Consider the following 10,901-nt stretch of genomic DNA (forward strand, 5'->3'; position numbering starts at 1 on the left):
CTATAACCGACTGTGTTAGTTGTGTACCTTGGCTAACTTTGTTGAACTTAAGAACGAATTGGACTTACAAACATGCTCTTGAAATGGAACTCATTTGTATGTAGGGAACTCACTGTTAATTTATTTCCAAATAATATATGCATCAAGGAAGAAATCAAAATGAAAATTAGAAAGTATTTTGAACTGAATTAAAATAAAAGCTCAACATTTCTTGCTGCTAAACTAACTAGAGTGAAATGTATAGCATTAAAGGTTTCATTAGAAAAGATGAAAGATCTCAGGTCAATGAATTCAACTTCCACTTTAGGAGACTGGTAAAGAAGAGCAAATTAAACCCAAAGTAAGGACAAGAAAGGATATAATAATGAGAACAGAATTCAGTATAATAGAAAACAGAAAGTAATCAATTTAAGCAAAAGCTTATTCTTTGAGAATATCAATAAAATTGATACTTGAGCCAAAGTGATCAGGAAAAAAAAAAGACATGACACAAATTTCTAGTATCTAGCGGCTGAGAGGTGCCATTGGTACAGATTTTACTGATATTAAAGGAACATAAGGAAATATTATGTGTAACTTTATGCCAATAAATTTGACAATAGTTTTTAAATTGAATTTATAATTAAAACTCCAGACCCTGAAAAGTCTATGGGAACTGATAAGTTATACAAAGCTGCAGGATACAATATGAATATGCAAAAATAATTTATATATCTATATACTCACAATGAAAAATCAGAAATGTAAGTTAAAAACAAAACCATTTCTAATTGCATTAAAAATATTAATATCTAGTTGTAAATCTGACAAAAGATGTGACCTTGGTTTGTGCAAAGGGTTTTTAGATATGACACCAAAAGCATGATTCATTAAAGAAAAAATTGCTCACTGGACTTCATCAAATGAAGATTTTCTGCTTTTTGAAAGACACTGCTAAGAGAATAAAACGACAAGCTATAGACTTGGAGAAAACATTTGCAAATCACATATCTGATAGACTTTTATTAAAAGCTTTTATAAAGAACGTTCAAAACTCACTAATAAGGAAAAAACCCAGTATAAAATGGGCAAAGAATCTCTCCAGAGAAAAGGTATGAAAGTGAAAGTGTTAGTCGCTTGGTCACACCCGACTCTTTGCGACCCCATGGACTATAAACCTACCAGGCTCCTCTGTCTATGGGATTCTCCAGGCATGAGTCCTGGAGTGGGTTGCCATTGCCCTCTCCAGAGGATCTTACTGACTCAGGGATCGAACTCAGGTCTCCTGCACTGCAAGCAGTACCATCTGAGCCACCAGGGAAGCCCAACACATCACTTAACGTGGGGCGTGAACCCACGACTCTGAGATTAAATGCTCTACTGAGAAAATGGATAGATGACAAATAAGCACAGGAAAGAGTCTCAGTATCTTCAGCCACTGGAGAAAAGCAAACTGAAATCCTCGAGAGATGCCACAGCGCACCTGTTACAACTCCCGAACCTAGAAAGGCTGACCACACCACATGGTGGCAAGGATGGGAAAGAAGTGAACTCTCATCCATTGCCATTGAAAATGTAAAATGGCACAGCCGCCTTAGAAAACAGGGGCTGTTTCTTTATAAGTTAGACTTACACATACAAAATGATCCATCAATTCTATCTCTAGGTGTTTACATGAGAGAAATGAAAGCTTACATTCATACAGAGATTTATACACTAATCCAGAGGAGCTTTATCTGTAACAACCCAAAGCTGGAAATACCCAAGTATCCATTAGTAGGCGAATGGAGGAGTGCAAGGGAGAGATTGTTAAGGGATGTAAAGAGACTCAGCGGTGAAGAATATGTTCAGTGTATTGATTGTGATTATGGTTTCAAAATCCATGGATTTTGGTATTTGTGGGCAGTCCTGGAGTCAATTCCAGTGGATACCAAGGGACTACTGTATTTGGAGAATACATTTTTAGACTTCCCAGGCAACACTAGTGGTAAGGAACCCACCTACCAGTGCAGGAGACACAAGAGACACAGGTTCCATCCCTGGGTCAGGAAGATCCCCTGGAGAATGAAATGGCAACCCACTCCAGTATTCTTGCCTGGAGAATCCCATGGACAGAGGAGCCTGGCGGGCTACAGTCCATAGGGTCGCAAAGAGCTGGACACAGCTGAAGTGACTTAGTATTGTTTCACAGTTGTGAATATCTGCCAACATATGTCAAGATTGCATGCTCTAGGCTATGCAATTGTATGGTGTGTTAAAACTCTTTAAAAAATAAATAAGAAGGCCTTCTCTGGCAGTTTTGTAGTTAAGACTCCACACTTCCACTGCAGGGGACCTGGGTTCAATCCCTGGTCAAGGAACTAAGATCCCGAATGCCAGGCAACACTGCCAAAAAATTGTTTAAGTTTTTTTAAATGAAATAAATGAGAATAAAGCCAAAAAGAAAGTAAGACTCACTATTGAAATTCATACTAGTATAAACATTACTGGAAAACTGTTGCATGCTAAGTCACTTCAGTCATGTCTGACTCTTGTGACCCCGTGGACTGTAGCCTGCCAGGCTCCTCTGTCCATGGGATTTTCCAGGCAGGAATACTGGAGTGAGTTGCCATTTCCTACTCTAGGGGATCTTCCTGACCCAGGGATCAAACCTACATCTCCTAAGTCTCCTGCATTGGCTGGTAGGTTCTTTACTACTAGCGCAACTGTTAGGAAAATTAATTAGATTTTTTAAATTCGTCAGTGGACACTTTTTAAAGCAAAGAACCTCTTTGTAAAAGTAATCTTCACTGTTGAATATATCTTTTTTTTGACTGCTAATGTGATATACTGTATTTCCTTGAAGAGAGTGTACATCCAGTCTGCTGGAGTAATGATAGCACACTTCCACTTCTTTTCAAGAGCCTTTCATGACAGTAGTAGCATTATGGTAGCTGTGCTTGAAGTGGTGGAGGGCAATTGCAATAGATAAGTGGCTACATCCACTCCATCATACACAGTCCGTTTAGTTCCCATGTTAAATTATGCATTGTGATTAGATGTTTAACCGCTTGGCGTCTTGGCCAAATTTCAGCCCAGAAACTTAAACACGTGCTTCATCAAGGCAGCAATGCCAATACTTCTGAATGATTCATTTCCTCTTAACACAAAGCTCAGTTAATACTTGCACTGGGACTGAGTATGTGTGAAAGTTCCCTTTCAGTCCACTAACAAAATCAAAACTACCAAGTTTTAAAGTGGGTATGTGTTTTGAGTGTTTGGGGTGTTCCATTAAAAGACCTGGCTTTGTTTCCATTGGGGTTTAAAAAGACGCAGTAAGGGGAAGGGAGAAAAGTCAGCCATAGAACACGACTTTCCAGATGTTTTATGAGTTCACGGTGCTAACTGAGCATAAGATGCTAACACAGTTCTGCGCCTTTCAGCCTGACCCCATCAGGGTGGTGGTTCACAGGAGGTCAGCATCCTTTCTCACCGTCTCTCTGACGCAGGGAGCCGCGATGACCCAGGCTGGCTTGCTCTCTTTCAGGGTGTGAACGGCATGTCTGTGGATGAGAAGCCTGACTCCCCCATGTATGTGTATGAGTCCACAGTCCACTGCACCAACATCCTCCTGGGCCTCAATGACCAGCGCAAAAAGGATATTCTCTGTGACGTGACCCTGATCGTGGAAAGGAAGGAGTTCCGGGCCCACCGAGCTGTGCTGGCCGCATGCAGTGAATACTTCTGGCAGGCGCTGGTCGGACAGACGAAAAATGATTTGGTGGTCAGCTTGCCCGAGGAGGTACAGTACTATGGTTTGTTCATGTGGTTGCTAATAGAGGCCTGTTGACTGGGAGGTGGATCTGGAAGGTGGGCTCCCCGCTTGCGGGTTGATGATCAAGTTACCCACATGTTAGGTTTGTGGCTGAGCCGGTTTCTATTTGATGCATTTCAAGTCTCGGAAGCGTGAATCTGAACCTCACCTGTGGCTCGCAGCCTCTCATAGTTTCTAGTTCACTTACTCTTCGGGTTTTGAGTCGTTTGACCGAAGTTTTGTACAATCCTAGATGTGGGATCTGAATCACTGGGGCTGTTGCTATGATTTTTCTCTTTCAAATGGTTGAAGGAACACTTGACTTACCTTGAGAGTAAAAGAATGAAAGTATTCACAGCACCGTCCTTGCCCAGGGGCAAAGTAAAAGCAAGGGGTCGTTTTCACAGTTAACATAGTAAGATTCTAAGAAGCGTAAACTGTGCTTTTCTCACCATTGTTGAAAATACCCTACTCAGGTTTCTTAATTACTTTGGGGAGTCCAGTCACTTCTGTACCTTGGGGACACTAGTAGATGTACTTGCTCTGTCCAGAGATGATACTCAGTTGACTAGTTTGAGCTGCCGGCACTCAAAAGATAGGCTTCATGCTGACAGACCATTAAATTGGTCACCCCTTTGAACTGCATATGCTGTTTCTCTTCTTCCATCATCCTGACTCCTCTTCATTTTTGTGGGACTAAGAGTAACACTGAGCAGCCTTGGGCTTTGTGTTCAGGCCAGAATCGTCTCCTATGCACCACCAACACTAGGGCCACTGACAGCTGCACAGGCTGTGCACTGCACAACTCACATCCATAGTCTGTACAAAGAGAGCCCCAGAGTTGTGCCATGATCCACAGAGCAGCTCTTCACAGCACTCCTAGGAGAAACCAAGGACCCAGTCACCCTGAGGCAATGATGGGTGCAACTAGCTCTAAGTCCCAGAGGTCATAAATCCAGTGTCTCCAGAGGCCTAGAAATCATATAAATGAATAAAGCAGGAGAATCTGCCTGTAGTGCGGGAGACCTGGGTTTGATCCCTGGGTTGGGAAGATCCCCTGTTGAAGGGAACAGCTACCCACTCCAGTATTCTGGCCTGGAGAATTCTGTGGACTGTATAGTCCATGGGGTTACAAAGAGTCGGACATGACTGAACAACTTTCACTTTCATTATATAAGAAGTAGGCAATGGTGAGGCAAGCACCTGCTCTGCAGAAAAGACATTCAAGTTCAACCTAAGAAACAAACATACACACTACTATATACAAAATATAAAATAGATAAACAGCAAGGAAGCTAGGGGAACTTTATTGATACTAGTCAAAATAGACTTTAAGACAACATTATTTGCACAGGGAGCTAGATTCAATATCTTATAATAACCTGTAATGGAAAAGAATCTAATAAAGAATATAGATGCATATATATTCCTATCTATAAATCGGAAACACTTTGCTGTACACCTGAAACAATTTAAATCAACTGTTCTTCAATTTTTAAAAGTCGCTCTATACCCCCACCCTCCCAAAAAAAACCCAAAATAGACAGGGAGTCAGAAGGATCACCAGATCCCGTCCCCTGTTAAGCAATGTCTGCAAAGCAGGAGAGTGGCCAGCTGGCAAAGTGAAGGTGGCATAGAGTTTCACATGAATATTCTTTGTTATGTACCCATGTGAAAGGCTCCATTACTACTCCTCACACCCCTGGCAAGAGCATAACTAAAAAGGTCCCATTACAAGATGCCAAAGAGCCAATCAGCTGAAGGCCATGTAATCGGGGCTGGGGTAGGGAGGGACGTTTATATGCCCAGTGATGTGGGAAGGCCAAGGAGAGGCAGCTGCCTGGTGACTAGTGATCCTGAGCTGGACTGTCCTCGTCCGTGTTAATGGGCAACTACTTAATCCATCATGAGGTGATAGGATAAATATAAAAGTCTCTATTTAAACTAGTAAGACTTAATCAAACGTAAGACTCTTTCTTCGTCTCTAGAGGGGCGGGTGTCAAGAATGCCTTTTGAATTTACTTTCGCTCTAGAATTCTCTGAAAATATCTTGACAAGAATCCCACTTATCCAGAATGGTTTTGGGGAGGGAGTGGAGTTTACAGTTAATTTACTATCTGTATCTGTTTGAGAACTACCTAATTTATGTTTTTTACTGCTTTTAAAAAGTTAGATTATTTTAAAATATATTTACAAATGAAAACCATAGTTTACATAATTTAGTCTCTCTTCCATGACTGCTGACCACATCTTAAAACTCCCTGGACCCTGTACCTTATAAGCCCTGGCCTCCCCCAATCCCAGTAAGCTCTGTAATCCTCGTCTAGTCCCTTAACCTCTCTGAGCCCCAGTTCTTACCTGTAAAAACCCCTAAAATTCTGAAGTCCTTAAACTATGTATCATAATACGATGCCAAGGCAATAAAACCTAACCTAAAGGTTTCTTTTTAGATCAAATCCCTGATGATCACTTATTTCCTTGGCACTGGGCGCTGTAGTCAGAGGCACACTGTAGAGATGTCACACAAAAATCTGCTGTTGGAACTTTTCAGTTGTTTGTCTTCCAGTTAAGTGAGAATCTGCTAAATGCTGATTTTCTTCTTTCTAGTCGTGTGAAATGATTTCTGCCCCTGTGTCATCTGCATTTCCAAATCATTAAAACATTCTGGTTATTTATGTGCCTGAAACCTTCAGATATAACTAAACGTGTTTTTTTTTTCCTTCCTATGATATGTGAATTCATATTGTCAGTAACCCAGCTCTAAGCATCTCGCTAATGGGCATGCAAACAAACCTCCATGGCATTTTCCTTTGTGGGTCTGTAATTTTTTTCTGAGACCCACTTCCAAGCCTGTCGCCTCTGCTCAGAGCCCCGTCCTGTGGCCCCAACCAAGCACCAGGCATTGTTTTCTCTCCTTGCTCTGTGCACACTGCAAAGTCCTTGCAGGCTCAGAGATCATTGTCCTACTTAGCTCAGTGAATGACTTCATAGAATTTGAATTAAGTGGTGAATAAACATCACAAACACTACCTTGAAAAGTAGCTGCCTGGAACTCACTGGCATTTGGTTCCTATGATGTAAGAAAAAGCATTTCATTAGCTCCTTGGAAATCTTCATCATAATCCATCATGGTCAGATCACCTTCTGGCCCTTGTCCCAGCCTTGTTCTCACTCGGCTCACTTCTGTGCTCTCGGCCAGCCAGCCACCGAGCTTCTCATGGGCCAGCACGGCCAAATCCAAAAGCTCCATCTTTGGCTAGGAAATCTCCAGATACAAACTGCTACCCCTCCCACTGCCCTGCTTAGTCGGCTTAGGCCAGACCTGGCTCCAGCCTGCAGCTGCTGTCCACTTGCGCAATTCTAGCCCCAAACCCTGACCCCCGATGGGCAGCACCATTGCCTGCAGAGTTGAGCCCACCACAGTGCCAGTGTAGTCTCTCAACTGAAAGGGGCCTCTTAGAAGTCAAAGAGTCAAGAAATTGTCTTCCTTTTTTTTTTCCTCCCATAAAATGGAATGACAGATAGTCCCTAGGATTTGTGTGACTTGAGTGTTGGCTCCTCACTGAAAAGCACATCCAGGAATGTGTGTTACCAAAGACTAGGGGATAAGGCGTTGTCCTTAGTGCTTTCATTCAACAATGAAACAGATCATCTGATATATAATAGTAAGCGTATTTCGAGTTAAGAGATGAAGAGAAAGTGGTTGATGTGCCAAGCATGGCAAGGCCGTTCTTGCTATGTTGGCAAGGATGTGGAGAAACGGAAACCTTTGGGCACTGTTGTGGGAATGTAAATTAGTAGAGCCATTGTGGAAAATAGTATGGAGGTGCCTCAAAAAATTAAAAACAGTAGAACTACCATGCAGTGCAGCAATCCCACTTCTGAGTCTATATCCAAAGGAAATAAAATCGCTCTCTCCAAGAGCTATGTGCAGTCCCGTGTTCATTGCCGCGTAGTTCACAATAGCCAAAATCTGGAAGCAACCTAAGTGTCTGAATGGATAAAGAAGATGAGGTCTGTATGTAAATACACACATACATACACACAAGAGAATATTATTTAGCTTTAAAAAAAAAAGGAAATCCTGATGTTTGTGGCAACATGAATAAACATAGATGACATTATACTAAGTTAAATAAGCCAGACCAAGAAAGACAAATATTGCATATTCTCACTTACTTGTGGCACCTAAGGAAAAAAGTCAAACTCATAGTAACAGAATAGAACGGTGGTTACCAGAAGCTGAGGGGTAGGGCCAAAGGGGAGATATTGATCAAAGGGTACAAACTTTCGGTTATAAGATGAATAAGTTCTAGAGACCTAATGTAAAGCATGGTGGCTGTAGCTAATAATAGCATATAGTATACTTGAAATTCACCAAGAGAGTAGATATCAAGAGTTCTCACCACACACCCAAAAATAAAAGATAGCTATGGGAGGTGACAGATTCGTTCATTTGTTTTTAGTGGTAATCATTTCACAGTGTATGCATATATCAAAACATCACATTGTATACCTTAAATATACCCAGTTCTCATTTCCCATCAATAAACAAACAAGATGGAGAGAGGTTATTGCCAAGGCTCTGGTCCCTTTCTCTGGGCTTGTTTGCCGGGTTCTTTCACTCTCCAAAGAAGGGAGAAGTTTCACCCAGGGAATGGCTGTAGGGTAGACTTACGTACATACGGCCCCTTCAGGGGAACCTTAGGTTTTCATAACTGTCAGTATATTTCAGACTTCTGCTCACTCACTATCTCTGTCTTTTGCTTTTCCTGTATCTTTCACTTTCTCCCTCCCTCCCAATGTTTTGTGACAGATCTTGTTTTGATAGTGCTAAACAACAGGGAAAACTGACCCAAAAGGGTTCTGAAAAAAATGGCATTTGTTATGAAGTCTCCACCACAGGGTGCAGGAAAGAATGTCCCCGTGCAGCGCTGCTGGGCCCAGAGGCCAGCAGGGAAATGATGGAATCTTCTTGTCTGAAAGTTTTTAGAGACGATTAAAGCCATTAATGTTCCTGGAATGGCTTCAGCCCAGTTTTTTAAAGAAGCAATAAGACAGGCATAATTATCTTTGGACAGTGCTTTCAGGATGTCATACTACAGAAAGTGTTCCATGCTGGATGAGCAAAGGATGCCCACAGCGTTCTGAGCCCGAGAGTGATTCTTGCGGGGGTGGGGGAGGTCTCTGGAACATGGCCTGACCAAGAAACGCAAAGCACTCCCCAACCCCGATGCACAGAGCCAGCCCTTTGGCATCCCCTCATTTATCGCCAAGACAAACCTCTCAAGTAGAGTAGGCCAATTTTAGGAACTGAGGCACATCAACCATGAGGGGCTGGGAAAACCACAATTAGGATGTTGGCGCTAACTGTACATGGGATCTTGAGCAGGCCAGTCAACCTCCTTGAGTTTCTGTTTCCTCATTCATTCATTCATTCATTCATTTATTCATTCATCCTATAAATGTTTATCAAAGGCTGTACCAGGAGACAGCGTTCTAGGTGCTGGATGAACCTAGTGAACACACAGAGCTGACATTCCAGTAGGGGAGAAGAAGAGATAGAAAATAAATAAATGCAACATGGACTTTGTTAGATGCCAGTGAGGAAAATAAAACAGGGGAAGGGGTTAAGGATCATCAGGGTTCAGATATTGCCATTCTGAATAGGGTGGTCAGGAAAGGCCTGATTGGAAGATGACTTTTTTTTAATGTATTTATTTATTTTATATTTGGCTGCATTGGGTCTTAGTTGCAGTGCGTGGGAGCACATGGGATCTTAGCTGCGATGCTAACACTTCCGTCTCAGTTGTGGCGCACTGGGCTTAGTCACTCCGAGGCATGTGGGACCTTAGTTCTCTGACCAGAAATCGACCCTGTGTCTACTGCCTGGGAAGGTGGATTCTTAACCACTGGACCACCAGGGAAGTCCCTGGGGGATGATTTTTGTATAAACACCTGAAAAAGGTGAGGGAGACAGCCGTGCTGACCTGTGGAGGAAGAGTGACCCAGGTGGAAGGAATGCAAGGAAGAGGCCCTGAGGCTAGAATGGCCTGGCCTGTTTGACACACAGTAGTAACACAAAGGGTACGTGGAAGGTGGCACAGCAGAGAAGAATCAGGGACAAACAGGGCACATTACCTTTCCTTGGAATGAGCTGGGAGGCCCGTGGAGGGTTTCACAGGAAAAGACAACTTTGACTGCTCGGTGAGGATACATTGAAAGAGGACAAGGGCATAGCAAGGAAAGCATTGAAGATGCTGAGGCAGCAAACCAGGCCTGACATGAGAGCCCAGACCAGGGTGATAGCAGTGGAATGGTGATCAGTGTTAGATTCCGGTAATTTTTTTTTTTTTTAAGTTTGCAAACATCTGTTTGTTTGGCTGCACAGCTTGAGGGTTTTTCATTCTCTGACCAGGGATCAAACCTCGGTCCCATGCAGTAGAAGCATGGGGTCCTAACCACTGGACCACCAGGGAAATCCCTCTGGTAATATTTTGAAGGTAGAGCTTATGAGATTATTCTGTAGATTAAATACAGGGTGAAAGAGAAAGAGTTAAGGATAACTCCCAAGGTTTGGGTAGATTGTTGGGAGGATGAAGTTGCTGTTACCTGGGATTGGTGAAAGCCTGAAGGGAATAGGTTTCAGATGGTGCAGGTGGGGCAGGATTAGGAGTTCTGTTTTGTAATTAAGTCTGAGATGCCTATTAACATCTAGCTAGAGTTGTCTGCTACACAGTAAGGACATACACATGTCCCACTCTTTGAGACCTCATGGACTGTAGCTCGCCAGGCTCCTCTGTCCATGGGATTCTCCAGGCAAGAATACTGGAGTGGGTTGCCATTTCCTTATTCAGAGGATCTTCCCTACCCAAGAATCTAACCCGGACCCGGATCTCTTGCATTGCAGGCAGATTCTTTACCGTCTGAGCCACCAGGGAAGCCCTTTCAGGGGGCTGCTACACAGTAAGGATATACATGACTGAGATTCATGGGAGAAATCTAGCCCAGAGATAGAATTTTAATACCAGAGTATTGGGGGTATTGAAAGTCCCAAGACCGCATACAAATGCCAAATGAAAAAGTATAGATAGAAAAAAAAAGAGAGAGTGAATAAGTATAGATAGAA

The 10,901-nt window shown here is 42.7% G+C and overlaps 1 protein-coding gene across 1 annotated transcript in view; it reads left to right on the forward strand.

The window, feature by feature from the left end:
- BACH2 (BTB domain and CNC homolog 2) overlaps nucleotides 1–10,901 on the forward strand; it is a 385,101-nt gene that overhangs the window by 292,636 nt on the left and 81,564 nt on the right. The window contains exon 4 of the mRNA XM_040238795.1: nucleotides 3,506–3,760. Within this exon, the coding sequence (XP_040094729.1) occupies nucleotides 3,518–3,760 (243 nt within the window). The 5' untranslated portion in view covers nucleotides 3,506–3,517. The remainder of the gene's footprint in view (nucleotides 1–3,505; nucleotides 3,761–10,901) is intronic.

The sequence above is a fragment of the Oryx dammah genome, unplaced genomic scaffold, assembly GCF_014754425.2.
Source record: "Oryx dammah isolate SB20612 unplaced genomic scaffold, SCBI_Odam_1.1 HiC_scaffold_4, whole genome shotgun sequence".
Classification (NCBI taxonomy): domain Eukaryota; kingdom Metazoa; phylum Chordata; class Mammalia; order Artiodactyla; family Bovidae; genus Oryx; species Oryx dammah.